The sequence below is a fragment of the Oryctolagus cuniculus genome, chromosome 2 (assembly GCF_964237555.1).
Source record: "Oryctolagus cuniculus chromosome 2, mOryCun1.1, whole genome shotgun sequence".
Lineage (NCBI taxonomy): Eukaryota > Metazoa > Chordata > Mammalia > Lagomorpha > Leporidae > Oryctolagus > Oryctolagus cuniculus.
The window spans coordinates 8,296,447-8,320,447 of NC_091433.1; the positions used below are offsets into that span (position 1 = coordinate 8,296,447).

Sequence of the window (24,001 nt, forward strand, 5' to 3'; positions counted from 1 at the left end):
CTCTCCCGGCTACTCCTCTTTTGATCCAGCTCTCTGGTTAAGGCCTGGGAAAGCAGTGGAAAATGTCTCAAGTGATTGGGCCCCTATACCAGCACAGGAGACCCAAAAGAAGCCACTGGCTCCTGGCTTCAGATTGGCTCAGCTCCAGCCATTACAGCCATTTGGGGAGTAAACCAGTGGATGGAAGACCTGTCTGTCTCTCCCTCTGTAACTCTCTCTCAAATAAATAAAATCTTTCAAAAAAAAATTCTTCACTCTCTCATTAGTATTCTTGTCCCTTGTTCACCTAGTGAATCAATTAACAAATGCATTACGTATTTTCTAAGCACCTACTTTGTATCAAGCCCTTTGCAAGGCACAAAAGAAAATGTGAACAAGGCTGGCAAAAACCTTCTCCCTGTGTACCCCACAGAGAAAAACAATAACAACCAAGTAAACAAACTAGAAAAGATAGGATGCTGTAATCGCAATGTGGGGAGTAAATGGAATGTTGGAAACAGGAGAAACCTTCATTATTCCTTTTGGAAAGAAAAGTTTTAATAAAAAATTTTGAGCTGAGACCTAAAGTATGGCAATAAGCCAATAAAGCATGAGAGGAAAGATCCCATACAAAGTCCTGGGACCAAAATGAAAATTAAAATGAAATGAAGATAGAAACAAAAATAAAAGCCAGATAGAAAGTAAAAGATAAAAATTGTCACAGAAACCTCCCTACATTCCAATGAACATGTGCATGCGCACATGTGTGCACACACACATACATACACACACACACTTATATACTTAACTTGGGTTCCTCAAAGTGAGTAACTGCTGGGTGGACCAGTTGACAGAAGGGAAACCCTTGCACAGAACTATGACAAGGGGAAGTCTGTGGGAAAAGGTGCTGTTATTTAGCTGGCCCACCCCTGCTGAGTGAGTCCAAAGTTTCCCTTGGATTCATTCCCACCTGAACTTCCACCCTTATGAGCTAAAAAGGCTTCTACATTCATGCTTTATACAAAGAAAGAGATGGGGATTAAGTAGCAGCTGCTTAGAGATGGGTGCAGAGAAGAAATGCATACACATACATGCTTGGTTGTAAAATGATTATATTTTGAAAAGAAACATTAAACCTTCCATCCTTGCTTCTCGGAGATGTGATCCAGCTCAAGAGTGTTGGGTAAGCAAAGTCCTTTATGGGAGATGGCAAGAGGAACGAGAAAGTGTTCCGCAAAGTGGAGTGTTGACTGAGGTGATAGACTCTTGCCACTGAGTATCCAGCCCACAGACACAGACCCTGGGGATTTCCTGTAGAAGTAGAGCAACAGTCTGATGATCTTGGGGAAATTCTTCCCGATATTGCATTCCTTTAATTAACAAATGACCATTGAGTACGTATAATGTGCCAGTTCCTCATCTGGGTCCAAAAATATATCCACAGACACAGATCCCTTGTAGATTTAAATTCTAGTGGGAGTGAAGACAGATAATAAGTAAATAAATAGGAAACATAGAGAATATGTCAGATGTTGATAAGTGCTATAGAGAAAAACTAAAGTCGGAAAGGGAATTAGAAGTGCTGAGAGGTTCTGCTTCCAGCCAAGATGGAGTAACAGGAACCAGATTTACCCTTCCACTTAAAACAACTAAGAATTTGGACACGGTATATAAAACAATGGTTTTCAAGTCACTGGTGATGAATGACAGTGATCCCTGAGAGAGAGAAAACGCTGAGTCAGCTTACTGTTTGGAAAGAGTTTCCAGACTGGGGTGCAGGAAGAAGGAAGACAGGCAGAACCCAGCATACTCTGATTTAAGAAGATGATGTTCAGAGTCTGTAGAGACCAAGGCACCTAAAGTTTTGATTTAAAAGTACCAAGGAGGGCAAAGAAAACTGGAGCTCTTCAAAGGTTCTACCTTGACTACCAAACACAGTACTGATCACCACAGGCATGTGAGAAAACTACCCAGTGCTGGGGAAAAGACACTGAGGTGAAAGTGTACCTAGCGGGGCTAGCACTGTGGCACAGTGGGTTAAAGCCCTGGCCTGCAGCACCAGCATCCCATATGGGAGCTGGTTCAAGTCCCGGCTGTTCCACTTCCGATCCAGCTCTTTGCTATGGCCTGGGAAAGCAACAGAAAAGGGCCCAGGTCGTTGGGTCTCTGCACCACGTAGGAAACCCAGAAGAAGCTCCTGGCTTTGGATCAGCTCAGCTCTGGCTGTTGCATCCATATAGAAGTAAACCAGCTGATGGAAGACTTCTCTGTCTCCCTGTAACTCTTTTTTAAATAAATAAATTTTTTTTAAAAAAAAAAAGAAAGTATACCTAGCATGCTCAAACCACTTCATGCAGCTGTAGTGGTCCAGGAAAAAGCAGGAGGAGATGAAAGTAGAAAGGCAATGAGGGTGCAGGAAGTGGATCACTGGAAGGACTTCGGATTACCAGAAGTGAGATGGGAGACACTGGAGGAGTTTTGAGCAAATTAATGGCACAATATGACTTTTTTCATTTAAAAGAAATGCTATGGATACCGAGTAGAAATGTGAAGACAAAAGCATTCAAGCACTTTGGAAGCTTCTGTTCTCATCCAGACAGGAGTGTGTGGTAGCCAGGATCATCATGGAGCAGCGGGGGTACTGAAACATTAGATTCTGGAGATATATTTAAAAACCAGCAGGACTTTGTTCAAGGATTTTATAAAGTAACACTGTCAATGTAGAGAAACCTTTCAAATCGATATGATTTCTATTTTATTCCTTTCTATGTACGCAATGGAAGTCACAAGCTAAATTAAGTCTTTCTTCAGGTAACACAATCCATCCTCTCTCTCTTATATTTTCTTCTCATGGAGTTGGAATGTGAAGATCTGAGATGTAGGTTGGGTGCTGGGTACAATGAAATTAAAATAACAGCTACCAGCATCTACTTTAGCGTGAAGACAAACTAGGAAAAACTGTTGTTCTTTGAAACACATCCTTACCTTCCAGAACTCTTTAGATTGGAATATGATCTTCCTCATCATAATCCCCTGTGCCTGTTTTTCCTTAAAAAACATCATTAGGAGGATGGCAATGACATTGAGATAGGATTCAGATACTTCTCGCTTCTCAAACTAATTGTTACCTAGTGTTACTGCAAATCCACATACTACTTCCAACAGCATGCTGTTAATATGTAATTCATCACACCAATGAACCAACAGAATAAAACCACACATTTTAATAAATTCTTAAACAATATACAATAAATTAAAATTATTTTAAGACTTAGTAAAAATGAATGCTTCTAAAACAAATCGAGGGTTATTAACCTTAAAATTGATTAGCAGAATGATCTCTAAATGTGAGACACCAGATGAATGTGTATTAAAATCTGTAAGACAAGAAAAATAGGGACCCCTATTTTTATTTACCAGGTTTGTGGAACTTTCAGACAATGCAGGAAGATAAAGAAGTAAGAAAGACTTATGAATGTTAAAAACAGGAAAAAATCCTATCTGGGTAGTATATCATTGAAAACAAGCCAAAAATATTGAATGAAAATCTTCCTTTAATTTTTATTTGAGAAACAGAGACAAAGCTCCCAAGTGTCCTCATTGGCCTGGAGGCCAAAGCCAGGAACCAGGAACTCAACCTATGTTTTCCAAATAGATGGCAGAGACCCAACTACTTGAACCATCACTACTGCTTTCCAAGGTTCATGTAAGCAGGAAGTGGGAATTCGCAGCCTAAGCAGGCCTCAAATCCGGGTACTTCATTGTGAGACATGAGTATCCTAATGGTGTCCTCACCACCATGCAAAATGCCCACCCCATAATGAAAAAAAAATTCAATAACATAACTCATTTGAAAACACAAGGGGTCTTCAAAAAGTTCATGAAAAATGTACGTTAAAAAAACTATGAGGGGTCGGCGCTGTGGCGCAGCAGATTAACGCCCTGACCTGAAGCACCGGCATCCCATATGGCCGCCAGTTTGAGGCTCGGCTGCTCCACTTCCAATCCAGCTCTCTGCTATGGCCTGGGAAAAGCAGTGGAAAATGGCTCAAGTCCTTGGGCCCCTGTACCCACGTGGGACACACCCAGAAGAAGCTCCTGGCTTCTGGCTTTGGATCAGCACAGCTCCAGCCGTTGCGGCCAACTGGGGAGTGAACCATCAGATGGAAGACCTCTCTCTCTGCCTCTCCTCTCTGTGTAACTCTGACTTTCAAACAAATATTTTTAAAAAACTATAAATTTCAAGGTGTTTTTGCAAATATATTTTAATCCCATTTTCTATTAATACTTTGAAGTATACCCATTTGTATTTTAAAATAATTTTTCTGTATATCTAAGTACTAAATTATAAGATTTATATAAAAATAGCCCTTTTACAATAGCAGTAACTTTTTAAATTCCTGTGAATGGACTAAAAAGAAATGTGCTGGGTTTCTATTAGGAGCACTAACATGCTATTTATAGAACTTAGCCTCTGGTTAACATGACACAAATAATAATTAGGTCATAGTGGTGGAATTATCATGAATAACATTAATGCCCTTTCAGAAAAGGACTCCCAAGAGTTACCTTCTCTCTATGTGAGGGGACATTTGGGAGAAAAGAGAGCATCCCAGGGAAAAGCAGTAGCAAACAAAAGGATTACTAGGTAGGTGTCAGGCTACTGTAAAAGAATGCCATAGACTGGTGGCTTAAAAACAACAGAAAGGCCATTGATATATTCTAAGCAAGAGATGATGAGTCAGCTGGCGCCACAGCTCAATAGGCTAATCCTCCACCTGTGGCGCCCACACACCAGGTTCTGGTCCCAGTAGGGGTGCCAGATTCTGTCCCGGTTGCTCTTCTTCCTGTCCAGCTCTCTGCTGTGGCCTGGGAGTGCAGTGGAGGATGGCCCAAGTCCTTGGGCCCTGCACCCACATGGGAGACCAGGAGAAGCACCTGGCTCCTGGCTTCAGATTGGCGCATTGCACTGGCCGCAATGCGCCGGCTGCAGCGGCCATTGAGGGGTGAACCAACAGAAAAGTAAGACCTTTCTGTCTCTCTCTCTCACTGTCCACTCTGCCTGTCAAAAGAGAGAGAGAGAGAGAGAGAGAGAGATATGATGAGACTCTGAATTGGGATGATGTCAATAGGTTTGCTAGAAAGTAGATAATTTGATAGATAGATTTTGACTGAAAATGCTTAAGTGATAAAATGAGAGGAGAGGGAAATAACACAGGATAAGTCCTTGCCTTCCACATACATTTCACTGAGACAGGGTACATAGAACAGCAAATGCTAAAGAGAAACAAAGATGACTCTACTAAGATGTGGTAGTTTGGGGCCGGTGCTGTGGCATAGCGGGTAAAAGCCACTGCCTGCAGTGCTGGCATCCCATATAGGCACCTGTTTGAGTCCTGGCTGCTCCACTTCCAATCCAGCACTCTGCTATTGCCTGGGAAAGCAGAAGATGGCCCAGATTCCTTGGTCCCCAGCAACCAAGTAGGAGACCCGGAAGAAACCCCTGGCTCCTGGCTTTGGATCGCACAGCTCCAGCCATTGCGGCCAATTGAGAAGTGAACCAGCAGGTGGAAGACCTCTCTCTGTGTAACCCTGACTTTCAAAAAAATAAGTAAATATTAAAAAAAAAAAAAGATGTGGTAGATCTGAGAGTCTGTGAGGCACCAAAGTGAAAATCCAGGTGCTTCGGTGTTTGATTCTAAACTTTACTGAGATACTAGACAGAGATGTAAACTTACTAGTCATCAGCTTACAGTTTCGGAAGAATGAGTAAAATGCAAAGAGAAAATCAGGCAAAGGACAAACCTCTAAGGTTTACCAACATTTACTAACAGGCAACTGATTATGAAGAATGGCTCATGACATAAAATGGAAAGCCAGGTTGGCATGGTGTCACTGAAATTAGAGATAAGGAGTGGTTATTTGTACTTAATGGTAGGGAGTGGCTTAATGATGAGATTTTAAAAGATGCTGTTAGATTTAAAAATCAGAATCAAGGATGAGAAAGATTTTTTAAAAAAACTAAAGAGATGAAGAAAGCAAAAGAAGAAAAATTTGAGATTTTTCCATGAGAAGGAAAGGACTTTAATTAAAGTCTCCAACCATAGGTGGTCAAGATAAGGGTTTGAGAATTCGCTTCTCAGGGTGGTTTTAGGGAAATTACCCCTCTATTTAACATACCTCTAATTAATTAGTAAATATTTCCCAGGGCCAGCACCGTGGTGTAGCGGGTTAATGCCCTGGCCTGAAGCGCTGGCATCCCATATGGGCACTGATTCGAGACCCGGCTGCTCCACTTCCAATCCAGCTCTTTGCTGTGGCCTGGGAAAGCAGTAGTAGATAGACCAAGCCCTTGAGCCCCTGCACCCATATGGGAGACAGGGAAGAAGCTCCTGGCTCTGGATCTGCAGACTCTGGCGGTTGCGGCCATTTAGGGAGTGAGCCAACAGACTAAACACCTTTCTCTGTCTCTCCCTCTCACTGTCTGTAACTCTACCTCTCAAATAAATAAAATCTTTAAAAAAAATATTTCCTAAATAAGATATCAAGTAAATGATTCAGAATTCATAAAGACAGAATAATCATATTGGGTTAATCAAGAAAAAGTTTGATTTTCCATTCAAGATAGCAATAAGCAATATTCAAAAGTTGACAACTGATTTCTCAGCCTGAGTTTTTGAGGCTCTGGGCCAGAAGTAACAGGAATGTCCTATTTTGCTGAAATAAATATTTTCATTATATCACATATAAAGAAATGCCAAAGGTGGGAGAACTCTAGGGGTGGTTATTTCAGACAATTAGAAATTGAAAGTCCAATTTGAAAGTCCCACTGGAACAAGAAATCTGGTTGGGGCAGGGGTTAGAGGGGGACGAGGCTGGATTCTCCTGCAATACCCATGCCTTGTGTTATAGACCTCATTCACAATAGACACTTCAGCAAGCCCACTGGGCTCTCACACCTAAACCATGTGGCCAAGAATGTAAGTGATATTTGGACTTTGTTCCACCCAATTCCTACTTCTTATTAGTTTATAATCTAGTCAAAGAAGAGAGATGCTTTTCATGGGACTGTCACAAATCCCAGTATTAACGAGTATGTGACAAATAGAAATTCTGATAAAACAATGGAAGCTTTGCTTTCCTGAATCAGTAGCATCCACTGCTGCAAGAGGTGATCAAAGTAGTGGAGCTTCTAAATTAAATTTTAATTTAAATTTTACCAACTCATAGCATAAAATATGGTCTTGAAAGCCAAGGCTTGCAATTGCAATATGAACACTTGACTGAGAAATTTTCAGTTCCAAAAGCCTAGCTTTGAATGTCAAGAGCTTTGAATGTCAAAATTAAGACTACCAATCAGTAGCTTTCAAACTACAGGTTACAACCCATTGGGAGATTGTGAAATCAACATAGTATATTGTAGGACTAGAACATAATAAAAAAACAGAGTATATTACACTTAATAAGGATAATTTTTGTTTCCTGTATTGCATATTTTGTGTTTGTGTTTTGAGTGTCAGTGTAAAACACATTTATTAATGAGCTCTGTGTCAGAGACTTAAAAGATATCATAAAAATTGGGGGAAACAGGAACATTCTGATTGCCCAACTTCTCAATGGATTAGATAAATGAGGCCCAATTTAGAAAATGCGGAATTATAAGTTATCAGACTCACAAAGTAATCTAAAGAAGAACTGCAGCCTTAGGTTTTGCCGTACAGCCCGAGTTAGAAATTTGAAATGAAAGAGCATTCCCAAGAAGAGAAGCAGCAAACGCAAAGATTAGTAGGTGGGTGTCAGTCCATTCAGGTTACTATAAAAACAAATGCCATAGACTGAACAACAAACTTATTGCTCACCATTCTGGAGGCTGGAAAGTCCAAAATCAAAGCACCAGGATAATGTTTCTGATGAAGTCCTGCTTTCTTTTCATACATGGTTCCTTCTTACTGTGTCCAAGCAGTTGAAGGCAGTTTTCTAGGGTCCTTTATATAGGGTACTACTACTATTCATAACAGCTCCTAGTCTACTGTGGTCCAGTTACCACCCCCAACCACCACCCAAGACCCCATCTCCTAATACCATCATCTTAGTTCTTAGCATTTAACACATATTTTGGGGGGTGACAAGACGCATTCATACTATAGCAGTAGAAAAATACAATGGGTATACAGAAGTTAAATACCCAGTCCCATGCTGCTAGAGTGGAGTCAGACCAAATGATGGAAAACAAAGGAGATCATATAGGAAGTTCACATGGTAATTGGGTTGTTTTAATGGTTAGTGGAGAGTCATGGAATATTGTTGAACCAAACAATGACATAAAGATAGCACGATTCCCTGGGGGGGGTGGGGGGGACAAACTGCAGGCAAGACAAATTTTTAGAAATGCAATGAAGGGGCCAGCGTTGTGGCAGATTGGGTGAAGCCACCAGCTGCAATGCCAGCATCCCATATCACCTCTGGTTCATGCTCCACTTCCATTCCAGCTCCCTGCTAATGGCCTGGGAAAAGCAGCAGCAGATGGCCCCAGTGTTTGGGCCCCTGACACCCACCTGGGAGATCCAGAAGCAGCTCTTGGCTTCAGCTTGGCCCAGCACAGGTCATTGCAGCCATCTTGGTGAGAGAAACAGCAGATGGAGGATCGCTCTCTCCATCTCTCCCTCTAATTCAGACTATTGAAAATAAATCTTAAAAAAAAGTTAGAAATCTGATAAATAGCTAGGCCCCAGGAATGGACAAGAATCATGGCACAGGCCATAAAAACAAATGTTCTATATTTTAAAGTGAACTCTTATAAGTTCTTAGAAATGGGTTACATGGAAAGGACAAAAGAAAAGGTTTCTAAGAATAAAAAGCTTTTGTCTCTTGGGCATTGCAATAAATTGTATTAGTGCTACTGGAAAAATGAGCTCTGTTAACTATATGTTTCACACCTCTCAAAGTGTTTTCACATCCATTAGTCACTGATTTTCATGACCAGCTTAGATGTTCATTATCTTTTCATGATCACCTTAAGAAGAAACAGAAGGATATTCCAGTGTCTCATTTTAAGAAGGGGAAACCGTAGCCCAGAGAAGTCTCCTGACTTCCCAAGGCCATACAGTACATGATAGGATTACATACATCAGACCTTCTCGCTCTTAGCTTAGGATTCTTTCACTACACGATAGGCCACACATCCCATGTTGTGTTCCCTAATAATGACCCATCAGATCCTTGATTAAAATTATTCCAAGAGCAGGACTGGCTCAGTATTTCAGGGAGAAAGCCCATTCGAAAGGTCACTGTGGCTTGGTGTAAGTTTATTTAATAAATATTTTTCTTATTTGGAGGTTTTAATTTTAAGTATGTGGTCTACTCTTTTTGTATGATTATTTGCTCAAAAAAATTTTTAGTCAGCAACACACCTCATAAAAATTTAATATGCTTCAGAGCTCCTTTTACTGTTTAAAAAGGCACAAATCAGGCATTCTTGCATTTTGAATGTGGCGCCCCTGTAATTGGGCTCTCTGAGGAAGGTCCTTCCAAATCCTGTAGTGAAATTGCTCTTTTTTAATGAAAACACTCAGAGGGCTGTCTCCGATCATGCCTCCACTCACACCAAGGGTCTGAACATCAGTCACTCAGCTTTGCTGCGCCTTTCCTGGTTACCTGCAAGATTTATCTCCTTAATCTTGAGGATGCCATACTCTCAAGTGAGCCTTTTGGCTTTGGTGGTAGAGCAGGAAGACGACTCCCAAGTTAAATGGCCCTGGCTTTGTGACCCAGCTCTGGCTTTCCTCACACAAGTTAACTCACTTTTCCTAGTATCATTTTCTTATCTCTACCATAAAGTGGTCATGTTCCATGGAACAGGGCTACTACATGGATGTGAGGTAGCAAAACATTAAACCACTGGGACTGAAATGGGTCCTTGCAGAATATTTATTACCTAAGAGCCTCTGAGAGACAAGGCTTGCCCAGAGAGCAATCACAGGGTTCACAGCTCCCCTTACTTGAAAGATTAGCACTTAGACCTTGCAGCCATACCCCTTTGCCAGGCCCATAGATTTATCACCATGGTCTCTCACTTGGTCACATTCTACAGCCAACTGCTTCGAGCAGTAAGCTGGTAAAGTTTATTCAGTTAGACAGCAACAGTCCTGACTTCAATTCCTTCAAAGAAGAAATATTGGGCACTTACTAGTGTTGAACATTGAGGGCACAAAAATAGAGAACATGGACAGTATTCTTGGTCCATTGGAGCATACTTCCTAATGGGCAAGACATGCAATAGTAGGTAAGCAACACACATGAAGGAATATCAGGTAGTGATAGGTCCACTGCAGAACCACTGGTTTGACAAAGTATCTTGAGTCACTTAAGTATGGTAGTCAAAGGCTATCCTGGGGAAACTGATGTTTAATCTGAGAACCAACTGATTAGAAAGTCCTACCCAATATGAAAATCGAGAGAAAGAGCACCTCAGGCAAGGGGAACAGCTGGTGCTGAGGCACTAAAAAGTAAGTTAGTTTGGAATACTCATGGAATGGAAAAATCAGCACCATGGCTAGATAAGAGTGTTGTTGGTTTCTCAAGATAAGAAGAGGCAATAGGAGATGAAGGGAAACAAACAGAGCCAGACCATGAAGTGCCTGGTAGGCCAAAGGAAGAAGTAGGATTTTGTTCAAATGGCAATGTTTTAGAGCATATTAACCAAAGCAGCTTCATGATTCAAGTTGTTTCAAAGTTGCCTCAGTCTGCTTTTTGAAAGGCAAGGATGGAACAAGACATCTTTTTGAAAGAAATGCAAAGGTACAGGTGCAAGGAAGGGGTGATCTGACCACGAAGGTCATGATGGAGATGGATAGAACTGGAAACACTCAGAAAACAAGAGCAGAGAGGTGTGTGATAAAGAGAAACCAAGAATAATCCTGCAGCTTTGGGGAATGGTGGGGACTGTAGCACTCTTCAATGAGAAGGGGGAAGTAGGGAAAGAAGAGATGGAGGGAACAGAAGAGGAAGAGTTTGAGATGCCCTCTCTCGGCTTTATTAAGAGACTTCCACTCAGGGAAGGAGTCAGGACTCTGGGTGTGCAGGAGCCTTCTTTTTCATTCTCCCAGAGCAGATCCTAATGCTGCACACAGTCCAGTACTTCAGTAACGTGTGTTCATGTACTGGAGAAGGCCAAGGCCTTGCTTAAAAATCTAGGTCTGACACTTTCAGATACGATGCTCTTTAACAGCCTTTGTCTTGACTGTTGAGGAACTGTGGTGGATTTTTCTTCATACTATTTGTTGAACTCTTTATAGTCATGATTAACCCTATGTTAAGTAAAGTTAACTGAAAATAGACCTTTATAAAAATAGCAATAGGAGAAGGAGGAGGAAGAAAGGTGATAGCATGGGTGAGAGGGACGGCAGGAAGGAAAGTATCACTATGTTCCTGAATATATGAAATACATGAAATGTCTAACTTTTTTAAAGAATGTATCTGTATGCCTTTTAATTTCACAACATTTCAACTTGCCTCTTATAAAAAGACTTGCTTTGCCTAGTTCATGGAATGTTGTATAAAAATTAGATGTGCAGGTAAATGCATGTTGAAACTATTTGCCACTGGGCAAACATACATTCCATAAAAGGGATCATTATGATTCCATGGTGGTAGTAGGCTTCCCAAGAACAGGGGCTCAGTCTATCCGTTCATCATTTGCAGCATTAAGATACGTGTTGAATGAATAAATGAATGACATTAGATCCTTCTGGAGTACAGAATAAAGGTCATGAACATGGGAGACACAACATGGCATAATAGTTTGCTACACATCTGCTTTCTCCAGAGCCCAGGAACCTACCTCATCCATTTTGGAAGTCCTACTAACATCCAGCACACAGGGACTCTTTACAAACCAGACTGAGAGCCACTAGCAGCTAACATACAAATACTGTGCATCACCATGTAAGGTCCTTGGACACTACCTGCTTCTTGGGAACTACAGCCTCATGGTAAGAACATTCTACCTTTTAGGCCTACTTTTTCACTGATGTATATGGATGATTGAGCATAGTTTCTTTTCAACAGGTATTGCTTAGATGAATGTATTAATACATATTAATATACAGAAATTATGAAGTAGAATTTTTTAAACAGGAGTCTTTAAAACTTTCAAGTTTGGCCAGTGCTGCAGCTCAATAGGTTAATCTTCCACCTGCGGCGCCAGCACCCTGGGTTCTAGTCCCGGTCAGGGCACCAGATTCTGTCCTGGTTGCTCCTCTTCCAGTCCAGCTCTCTGCTGTGGCCTGGGAAGGCAGTGGAGGATGGCCCAGGTGCTTGGGCCCTGCACCTGCATGGGAGACCAGGAAGAATCACCTGGCTCCTGGCTTTGGATCAGCACAGCGCGCCGGCTGTAGCAGCCACTGCGGGGGGGGGGGGGGGGGGTGAAAAACGGAAAAAGATCTCTCTCTCACTCTTACTCTCTCACTCTGCCTGTGAAAAAATTTTTAAAAAAAGAAAACTTTCAAGTTTGAAGTAGACTCCATGGAGGTTCTCCATCTCTAAAAGTGTCTACACTTTGCATGGTGTCATATGTGTGAAGGGGATGAAAAGTGCAAGGCTCCAAATACAGGTGTGATCTGGAGTGGCAGTCAGCTCACATTCTCGCTACGTTAGCTCCAGCTCCTACTGACTAAGCGTTAAGAGAATCCATCCTCCAAACCTGGAATCCCTCAGCTCACCACACAGCAGGATAAGGGAAAATACCAGAGGCTGTGCTCCAGGGCCCCATGTATCTCCTACTTGTCTCAGGCATCTACTTCATGCATCCATAAACATGTTTCCTCATCCTAATATGAGGAGTTTTCTGATATGTCCTAATGGTGTTTTAGTTGTACTGGAGAATCCCTTACTTCTTAGAGATGCATACTAGAATACTTACAGGTAAAAAAAATCTCACGTCAACTATACTTTAAAATAAGCAGAAAAGGTGAAAGTGGAAAATTGATCATACAGCTTACCAAAATGAGCAAAGCATAGCAGTTTCCTATACTGGTTTTACTTTTATATGTGCTTGAAAATCATGATAAAAGTGAAAATCATAAAAAGGAATTTCCAACGGGGAAGAGTATTGCGAGGATTAAATGAGATATTATGGTACTAGTTTAATATCCTTTAACATTGATTTATATTAATTCTATTAACAGAGCTTACACATGTGTGTACATTCTTATCACCTTCTTTGAAAACATGCAGAAATTCCTCCTTTTGGGCAACATGGTAAGTCATAGCCTCACATATTTCAAAACTTCATACTTTTGTATCCAAGATTCCCTGAGGCACAGGTTCAGGGCATTTGCCACATGGGTCCATAAATGTGTTCTCTAGACCACTTTCTGGGGAGATGGATGAGGCAGAGATAAAAGCTAGGAGGGTGTGGGTGCACCCCACACTGACATGCATTAAAAGCATGAAATCCAGTAACTTATTTGCTTCCTCAAGCATTAGTTTCTTTTACTACATTACAAGACCCTTGTGCTACCCAAGGCATTCCTCTGAGGGCTAAGAGCAAGCTTGTGCACTCGTTTGGTCAGCACATAGTAGGTGTAACTGGTGTGAATTCTCTCTCACCCCTCCCTCAAAACATTAAGACTGAGAAAAGGACCTTGGGGAATGCTTTCTGAAAATGTTTTGGCAGTGGGCAACTATTGTAAACATCAATCTGTTGTTAGCATCAATTATTTGTTTTGCTTTGTTTTTTATTGGCTTCCTTTTAATTAACCTGGAGTATGCTTTAAGTAGAAAATGGGAAATGACCACCACCAAAAAAAAAAAAAAAAGCTTATTTAAATAAACAAGACACTTTTAGACTGTGTTCTGGAAGCAGGAATAATTCAAGCCAAAACCGACATCTAGCCTGGCAGGCAGGACAGGTCTTGGGGGTCCTCGTTTTACAGTCAAAGAAACTGAGTCATCAACTGGCCAGAAAGTGGAAGAGTCCAGGCCAAACCCTAGGCAGTGGGAGTGGATCCAAACTCGGCGGCTGTTCTTTTTTGAAGAAAATGAACTTGTTCCAGACGGGAAGAACAGACAGGACAAAAGCAGAGTGGATCTTTTCTTATCCCCTGGCGTGGAAGTGGCAGAGTCCTAGCAAGGAGAGCATTCCCACCACGAAGAGGCAAACAGCTCTGTGCACAGAGCAGCTGATTAATTGGGACAGGAGATCAAGTATCAACAGTCCTCTGAAGACCCAGAGTGGAGCAGCGAGGCCTCCCTGGGTTCTGGGACGTTCTGAAGCAGCCTGGCAATAAATAAGAGCCAGGCCTCAGAGACCAGGGCCCTGAGACGCGGCATCTCAGGGGGCGGGGTGAGCGGACATTTTATTGCTGGCTTGTGGGGTAGGAGATTCCCATATATGGCCCCAAAGAGATGGGGGGTGTGCTCCTGGGAGGCTCAGTCACATTCCAGGCCTGCTTTCTGTAGAGGAAGGGTGTTTCTGACAGGTGAGTGTTCCTGCTGCCCCAAGTATGAGCACCATGACCAGGCTTCCACTAGCACATCCGGAAGAGTCAGCAAAGGACCAAAGATGTGTCCTTGTCCCCAGAACCCAAGGTGAGCCCAAATAAATGAGCACAGGACCTCTGGGCCCCATGCCAGATGTTCATGAAGTCTCCCACTCACCCATCCATCCATCCACTCACCCCATCCTTACAGGAAATACCCACCAAGCATTACCCCATGCAAGCCACTGGGCTAGATGCAAGGGCATTTGAACACAGCAGCTGATCCCCACTAAATCATTCATTTGTTCTGTCATTCTTTTGGTCCACTGGCATGACGAGGCAGGGCTTCATGTACTATGTTCTGAAGTTGCAGCAGTGCCCCAGGTAGATCTCACCTGTGACTTCATGAGGCCGACAGTCTAAATGGTACAGGGCATTCCAGGGGCCACTGGGCCTCAGTTAAAATCTTTGGACAAGTGACAAGCCTCAGTTTCCTCACCTGTTAAATGAGCATGACCCTACCTCTGCTGTATGGGTACTGTGAAGTTCAGAAACAGGTAGGCTGTAGTGTAGACAGAGTTCCAACCCAAGTCTCAAGGGTTGGTGAGGATTATTCTGGGGATGGAGGAAAGGCTTGTATACTCCCGTTGAGCTTTTTACACATAGACAAAGGCACCAAAAGCTGTACCAAGTTACATACTCATAAATGGGGTATGGAGAATTCTATAGAGACCACTGTGAATGCAGTGACTTATTGAGTGCAAAAGCCTGTTGGGACTGGAAAGAAATAATTTCCAATTACATCTGAGTAGCTTTTGGTGGGTTTACAAAGGTGTTTTTGTAATACGTAGAGCACAGCCATGGCAGTTGTCCTTGCTCAGGTGCGATTCTACCAGGAGAAGTGCTTACCTGGTTTGCCCATGCTGGAGACAAGACAATTCCAGCAGTCAGCCAAGATCTGTATACCTGATCAGTGACTGAGAATAACTGAACCCACAAGAAAGAACTCTACACAGGTTTCTCCACATGAGCTATAAAATGAAACCTACACCACAGAAGCACATGGACTTTTGTGCCACCATCCCATTAGTAATAACTCTTTTACAGGTAGTAATTTTCAGTTCAATGAGATATGATGGGAGGAACAGAAGAGGAGTGTCTTAGGGGAAACTGATTGAAGTCTACCAAGGCAGAGAGGCAGAAGTCACTCAACAAAGTCACATTAGAAGTTCTGACACTGATTTCCCCAAACCCCAGACTGAAAAGTCAACATAAAACAGGGGAGGCTGGCATGAGCCCTGTCTCTGACAGGGTCCTGTTCTGACCATGGATCTTTTTTGCCACCCAGTTACTGTGTTAGTCTCTAGTCTTCTCATTGTCCCACCACAGTCTGTGTTCAACAGTCTACACAATAACACATTTCTTTACTCTGGGATTAACATGCCTCATTGATGAGAATTCTGTTTCTCTGTCTGCAATTACTTAGGATTTTTTCCTTTTGGTCTTTTTTTCTTACTGTATTTTATGGTTCGTACCACTGCTTTCCTAATATTTTAAGCACTGCTCCTTGTAAAAACAAATTTCAAGAATACACATTATCATTCAGTAGACACCCTTCAAAAGCCGTACTTACCTGTAACCTGACTTCTGTTTATCCCTGTGGTGTAGCAGTGAGAAGAATATGGATGTCCTGTTCCCAGCACTGGCAGAAAATTCCACCCCAGTGTGCATACATCAACAACTCTGTGATATTTCCTGAACTGTAAAAAAGAGCGAGAGAGAGATGTTTGTTCCCTGTTTGAGGCAGCCTGTGGCTTTCTTGTTGACTATCCTCTGCCCACTCGTGTGTGGACCATTTTCAGCCCACTCATGTGGCCCAGCATAGCCAATACCACATCTGAGCCTCCACAGAATAGTGCCGTGGCAGGGAGACAGAGACATATCCTTAAAAAACAAAACAGGAATGGACTTGAGTGACCTCGTACTTCCATCTGGTTCTGTCAATTACTCGGCTTCTTACTGATAGACTATCATAAAGCCTCCCTGACCTTCAGTCTCTGCATTGGGGATAAAGCCAAACCCTTGCTGCTGCTTCACCCATGTGAGCTACTTGTGCTTTGACTTTGCCTACCAAGTGATGCAGCAGTCGGCTTCTGTGCCAGCCTCAACAAGAAATCCAGGTATAGCCAGAAGTTCATGACTTTAGGAAAGTCTCCAGAAAGATGTCAGAGTTCACGGTGCACAGCAGCGTCCCACGGAAGAGCCTGTGTTCTCACTCACCGACTCCCTCCTCCTCGAGGCAACCTCACAGACCTCTTTCCATACACAAACCTGCCTCCTGCAACACCTCCCATCCAAAGACAGAGGCTGAGTGGGTTCTGCAGCTTAGCAGATAAAGCTGCCGCCTGTAGTGCTGGCATCCCAAACGGGCATCAGTTCAACTTTCCCAGCTGCTCCACTTTCGATCCAGCTCTCTGCTATGGCCTGGGAAAGCAGAAGATGGTCCAAGTGTTTGGGCCCTACACTTATGTGGGAGACCCGGAGGAAGCTCCTGGCTTCAGATCAGCCCAGCTCCAGCCATTGTGGCCATCTGAGGAGTGAACCAGCAGATGAAAGACCTCTCTCTCTGCTTTCTGTAACTCTGCCTTTCAAATAAATAAATCTTAAAAAAGTGACCTGCTCCATCTCTCCTAAGAATATCTCTGGTCCAGCCACCCCACCCTTCCCAGGCCATATTTTAAAGTTCCTCCAAACAAAAACAGCCCATTCTATAAAAGAAAGAGTGGATAGTACAAGAATAGGAACAATGATCACATACCCCTTCCCATGCTGGGTTCTGATGAGGAGCATATGAAAGAATGGTGTCAACAGTCTTCGTAAAATGTAAAGTATGAGCCAAACATAAAGGACTATGTAATGATAATAGGCACCACAATGTGACATTAGAGATGGGAGGTCTAGTCTACTGTTTTTTATTTTTGGCCGTGATGAATGGAAAGAAAAATATATTTTAACTTCTATATTTACTACACACACACGAAACAGATTTCACAAAGGAATATCTACCTTATTATCTGTAGTTGACTTGTTTACTCTGTTCTCTGCTGCATTTCCAAATGCTAGTTACAGCCCACAAAATCCATTTCACAATCTACCAAGTGAGTCACCAACCTTGCTCAGTAGAACTCTAATTTAGCCCCACTCTCATTCCTTAAAGATGAAGCTGAAGCCCATTCTTTTTTTTCCTAAACATTTGCTGACAACATACACAGCCACACACTGTCAGAAATTTGGGAATAAAAGTGGGTGATGCCTTCAAGGATATCATAGCCTAGAAAGTCACTTGCTAAAGTTCACACAACTGCAGAGTAAGAACTAAAATTCATACCACCTATCACTTTAGCTTTTAAAAGTAGTAAAAATTTTATTATTTTTATTGTTTTTAAAAATTTTATTGTTTTGATTAACAGATGAAAAACTGGTATACAGCTTGATATTTTGATATACAGGGGGATTTTCCACCTGATCATGAAAATGCATATTATGAGAAATTACACATGAATTTCAAGAACTGTTGTACCACAGATAAACTTGTCTTCTAATTTTCCACAATGTTTCTGAAGTGCTCATGCAGGTATTCAGTGCAGAATGATTCATCAATTTGATTAAGATATCTATTGCCTCACATACTCATTTTTTAATGAGAACATTTAAAATCTACTCTTGGCAGTTTTGAAGCATATGAGGCATTATTTTCAATTAGAGTTACTGTGTTGTACAATAGGTCTCCAGATCCACGAAGTGAAAATTTGTCCCCTTTGATCATCTCCCCATATTTGATGAAAAAAAAGTTCATGAAATGCTCAAGAATTTAGCTCTGTGCATATAAATATGGTAGAGTCAGAGTAGCATGGGTTAGAATGTTTGGACTTCAGGAGCCAAAGAATACAAATTCTTAGTTTTTATAGCATTTTAAGCCTAAAATACTCTCCCACACAATGTTGTTTATTTCAATCTTCACAACAATTCCGTTGCATTATTACTCCCATCTTATGGATAAGAAGCTGAGGCTCAGAAAGTGACTCATCCAATGGTGAGTCCTTGATGGGTTATAGTTGGAAATGAGGAGGCAGCATAGTCAGACCCAGTTTGGCGAAGGCCTTGGTTTCTTCTGAGGCATTTATAGAAAAGTATTTTTTGTTTGTTCTACTTAATACTTTTGGTTGAATACTGTAATCAATACACAATTCTTCTTAAGTGCTGAAACTTAACTGAAAAGTGATCACTGTTAAATATAAGAGTGGGAATAAGAGAGGGAAGAGAGGTGCAATTCAGGACATGCTCAAGCTGACTTACCTCAAACGGTAGAGTTAGAAACATACCAGGGGATTCCAATTCAATCCCATCAAGGTAGCATGTACCAATGCCATCTCACTAGTCCCAGTGATCAATTTCTGTTCACAACTGATCATAATGATAGGACCAAGAGCCAAAGGGATCACATAAACAAGACTAGTGTCTGCAAATACTAACTGATAGAATAAAAAAGGGAGAGAATGATGCAACATGGGAAGTGAGATACACAGCAGACCCATAGAATGGATGTCCTAAACAGCACTCTGGCCTCAGAATCAGCCCTTAAGGCATGCGGATCTGGCTGAAAAGCCCATGGGAGTATTTCAGGCATGGAAAGCCAAGACACTCTGGGGGAAAAAAAAAAAAACCTAAATGAAAGATCTCCACGAGTGAGATCCCAGTGGAAAGAATGGGTCATCAAAGAAGGAGGTACCTTTCTCTGAAGGGAGGAGAGAACTTCCACTTTGACTATGACCTTGTCTAAATAAGATAAGAGTCGGTGAACTCAAAAGGCTTCCATAGCCTTGGCAGCTCATGAGAAGAGCCCAGGGTGATTACTGATGCCATAAACAAGAGTGTCAATTTGTCAAGTCAACAACAGGAGTCACTGTGCACTTACTCCTCATGTAGGATCTTTGTCCTTAGTGTGCTGTACATTGAGATTTAATGCTATAACTAGTACTCAAACAGTATTTTTCACTATGTTTCTGTGTGGGAGCAAACTGTTGAAATCTTTACTTAATGTATGCTCAACTGATCTTCTGTATATAAAGAGAAACGAAAATGAATCTTGATGTGAATGGAAGGGGAGAGGGAGTGGGAAAGGGGAGGGTTGCGGGTGGGAGGGACGTTATGAGGGGGAAGCCATTGTAATCCATAAGCTGTACTTTGGAAATTTATATTCATAAATAAAAGTTTAAAAAAGAAAAGATTGTAATTCACTATCAATTTGATAAGTTTCAAGTCAGTATAAAATAATTGCCTATATATTTCAATTATCATTGGAAGTCCTCATAAACTTTGCTTCATGAGCCCATTCCTGGCATAGACTTTTGTTCTAGGGTAGATGCCAGAAAGCGGTGCTCCCAGACCCCTCCCAGCCTCAAGTCTCAAGCTAAAGACTCAAGGTATAAGCCAAAAGTTCATTGTCTCCCCAACCCCCAACAATGGCATTGACTCATATTCTCTACTCCCAGAGTGGGTTTCCTTCTCCAACTTGTTTATTTATTTCCAGGAATTCTCACAAGGCTAATGACCAAAAAACTGACATTTGTCTAAAAGAGCTCAGACTAGGAGAAAATGCAAAGCCCCTGAAGGGACAGTTGTGTGAACTTGAGAGAGGGGGTTTTAAACCCTAGTTGCAAATCAGAGCAAGAGGTCATTGTTAGACAGGAAACAAGTTCAGCTACAGTTGATCTATGCAAGGCCTAGATACTTGTAGAAAAAAATGTGAAGAAATAGAGCATTTACTTCTATTTGTTGAGCTTACAGAAGAATTCTTTTTAAATTCCCTTTGTCTGCCAGTAACACACACAGTAAAACACTCAAATTCTCACACAGTACAAACAGAATTTGAATCTTCATTAAAGTAGGTCATTTCAGGTCCGGTACTTATAAACTGCTTTCCATGTAGAGGTGCTCCAGAAGTTATTAAAATTTCAAATACAACATTATAATCATTTTTTAAAGTACAAAACCTTTTCAGCATAGGCTGGAAGAAAGGCCAAAAAGCACAGAAGAAAGCCAAATCAAGAAAAAAAAATGTTTCATGTGGCACACGAAGAAAATTATCTGGAAAATAAGCAGTCATTGAATAATTGTAAGCAATGGTAGCTGCATGAGCCTATTTGCATTATGAAAGATTATCCTCAAAGCACATGGAACATGAGTTGGAAGAGAATAAGACCAGTAACAAGTTGGACAGTTGAGCTTATTTTGTAATATTCTAACAATAAATATTGATTATTAGAAGAGCTGTGGGAGAAAAACTCTCCATGGATCTCTTATGTTTCTACATGTCTTGTGAATGAGGCACTGTCTTCCCTCTCTCCCAGAATCTCTTTTCAAAAATCACTATATATCAAAGAGTACTAGAAGAGAAGACACGGTCCCTTCAAAACAAATGGGCAGTTTGCTTAGTTGTGGAGGATATAGGGTCAAAGAGCCAAACTTACTGTTCATTATAAGAGGCTGTGGTTCCCCAAGCTCCAGATGCTTCTCTTGTAATGCAATTCATTGTGTGCAGTGTGTCCTGGCTCTTTGCACTAGCCAATGGGACAGGTGTCTCAGGAAAATGGCACAACAATGCTGATACCCTGGGGACTGCCACTGCTGTGGGCGGTAAGTTGTCCTTTGCCTTTCACTTGCGGGTCACATGTCTTTTACCAGCAGCCACAAAATTGGCATCTTGCTTGTTTGCTTACAATTTGGGGAGACTCTCAGTCCCTTCAGTTGACGACACTGGGGTATGATTGTTACAGCAGGAGAGGAAAGAAGAGAGTGTATGTGAAAGAAATTTAAGTGAGTTTTAGCAGTAAATGAAGAAAATATTAAGTTTGAAACAAATGCATTCTTCCTCTTCAATACCTTTCCTCCTTTCCAAGGACATGCCTGTGAATCTACTCTATCCTCAGTCTCTTACGGTGCTACAAGATGCAGGAGTTAGGGGAAAATCCGACAGGTGCAGAAGGTTATGGGATTGATCTATACCATAAAGATTCCAGAACAAGTCATGAAACAACAACAAAAAAAAGGAAATAAAAATCTTTGGGTTCACTAGGCTAATCCTCCGCCTAGTGGCGCCGGCACACCAGGTTCTAGTCCCAATTGGGGCGCCGGATTCTGTCCCGGTTGCCCCTCTTCCAGGCCAGCTCTCTGCTGTGGCCAGGGAGTGCAGTGGAGGATGGCCCAGGTGCTTGGGCCTGCACCCCATGGGAGACCAGGAAAAGCACCTGGCTCCTGGCTCCTGCCATCGGATCATCGCGGTGCGCCGGCCGCAGCAGCCATTGGAGGGTGAACCAACAGCAAAAGGAAGACCTTTCTCTCTGTCTCTCTCTCTCACTGTCCACTCTGTCAAAAAATAAAAATAAATAAAAATAAAAAAATAAAAAAAAATCTTTGGGTTTGAAGACAGTAGCATGCTGGGATTGGAGAGTTTTGGAGCTTTAAGGAAAAAGAAGAAAGAAGCTTTTCAGGTATAAAATAGGTGGGGCAGGGAGAGAGACAAAGGAGAATGAGCTAGCAGCAGGGGAGATGAGAAAAGCACATTTCAGGGTTTACCATGCAATATGAATAAGATCTTTCTGGTTCCTCAGAAGACTCCATAAATGTTTGATTATTTCAATTTTTTTTTTATTGTTGGTTTCCAGACTGCCATTTCTTTTTCTATGACTACAATCCAAGACTCACATCAAGACAAAAGCCAAAAGGCCAAAATCTATGTGAATTATAGGTGCCACACTGATGAAATGGAGAAATGCCAGATTTATTTTCACAAAGAAGGAATCTATGGTAGAAATTAGGTTTCTGGATTAAATATATACCTTTAGAGGGAACCATTGACCACACTAATAGAAAGTTTTGGAGAGAAGGTTCTATAGAGTATGATCTTAGACATGTTGAACTGAGACTGCGTAGCAGGCAAGAAAGTGGAGTAGCCTAGGCTGGAGTCAGCAGCAATGATACAGTACCTGTGGCCATGGAATTCAATGAGACACCATTGTCAAGGGTGGATCATTGGAACATTTCACTTCGGGACTGAGAGGGCCAGAGGCAGGAGAGAAATGGTATCATAAAAGCCAAAGGAAGACTGTGTCAAGAAAGGATCGGGGCTGGCACCGCGGCTCACTATGCTAATCCTCCGCCTTGCGGCGCCGGCACACCGGGTTCTTGTCTCGGTCGGGGCGCCGGATTCTGTCCCAGTTGCTCCTCTTCCAGGCCAGCTCTCTGCTGTGGCCCGGGAGTGCAGTGGAGGATGGCCCAAGTGCTTGGGCCCTGCACCCCATGGGAGGCCAGGATAAGTACCTGGATCCTGCCTTTGGATCAGTGCGGTGTGCGAGCCACAGCGGCCATTGGAGGGTGAACCAACGGCAAAAGGAAGACCTTTCTCTCTGTCTCTCTCTCACTGTCCACTCTGCCTGTCAAAAAAAAAAAAAAAAAAAAAAAAAAAGAAAGAATTGGAACTGCTGTACAGTCCAGGAAGACAAAAACTAAGGTTGTTCTATTACTTTCCAGTCATTTAAGCAGTCATCCTTCTCTAAACATAAAAACAGCAGTACGATATAAGATGAGAGACACATAAAACCATATTCATATATCAAGAGGGGTCTACTAAGGTCACATAGATGATGAGAAACTCCCAGAAAGAAGTGGGAAGGAAGGGAAGCCTGCAGGTCCCTGGCCAGAAATTGGCAGGGTGGTCAGGAGTTCACAGCTGAGATGAGAAGAGGCCTGTGGAGCATGTTGGGGACTGGCACCAGGCACTTGGAGCTGAGCAGGAATCTCCCACCCATGAGATGCTAAGAAATCTGTGACTGCTGCCCAGAGCTGAAGCAGATCTCAAACTACTGCCTGGGTCAGCTGGATATAGAGGCAGCCAAGAGGCCAACTGGGTCAAGGGCAGATCTTCAACCCTTCCCCCAGCGCAGCCCTCTTCCCTTCAGCACAAGTTCTACTCCCCTCGGCATTCCAGGACTCCCAGCTCTTTCACCTCAAAGAGGGAGATCACCGGACCCTGCCCGGCTGCCCCATCCCTGTACCCCATCCTAGAAACTCTCTCTAGATGGGAAGAGAGGATAACTAAAGCCCAGCTCCTCGTTTCCCACCCTTAGGGAGCACTGCCTTGCACTGTCTAATGTTTCATGTATGAGAACTGTTTCTTATAGTCTGCCAGTTATCATTGTCTCATGTATAGGATAAAGAAGGATAAATCTAGTTCCTGTAACTCCATCTTAGTGGGAAGCAGAAACCAGTATAAGACCTTAAATGTCATCTGTCAGTAAGCTGCTGATGCCCAAGTTCATACTCCCAGCCTTTTTATTCCCTAGGCTTGAGTTGTCTGACAATTTCACTCGGTTGTCTAATCATCACCTCAAACAGAATGTCTGGAAGAGTCTTGTTGACTTATTGCCTAACCATGGACCCTGTCCCTCCCTCTCACTCCCCAGTTCCCTTTTCCTCAGTCTGGA

The 24,001-nt window shown here is 42.3% G+C and overlaps 1 protein-coding gene across 2 annotated transcripts in view; it reads right to left on the reverse strand.

Annotated features, from left to right (window-relative positions):
* Positions 1-24,001, reverse strand: part of RAB28 (RAB28, member RAS oncogene family) — a 555,178-nt gene that overhangs the window by 322,179 nt on the left and 208,998 nt on the right. For both annotated transcript variants that reach the window (XR_007912998.2, XM_051830036.1), the window contains exon 7: positions 16,093-16,219. Coding sequence is in view for 1 of the 2 variants with exons in the window: in XM_051830036.1 (XP_051685996.1) it covers positions 16,093-16,219 (127 nt within the window). In the remaining variant the exon portion in view is untranslated. The remainder of the gene's footprint in view (positions 1-16,092; positions 16,220-24,001) is intronic.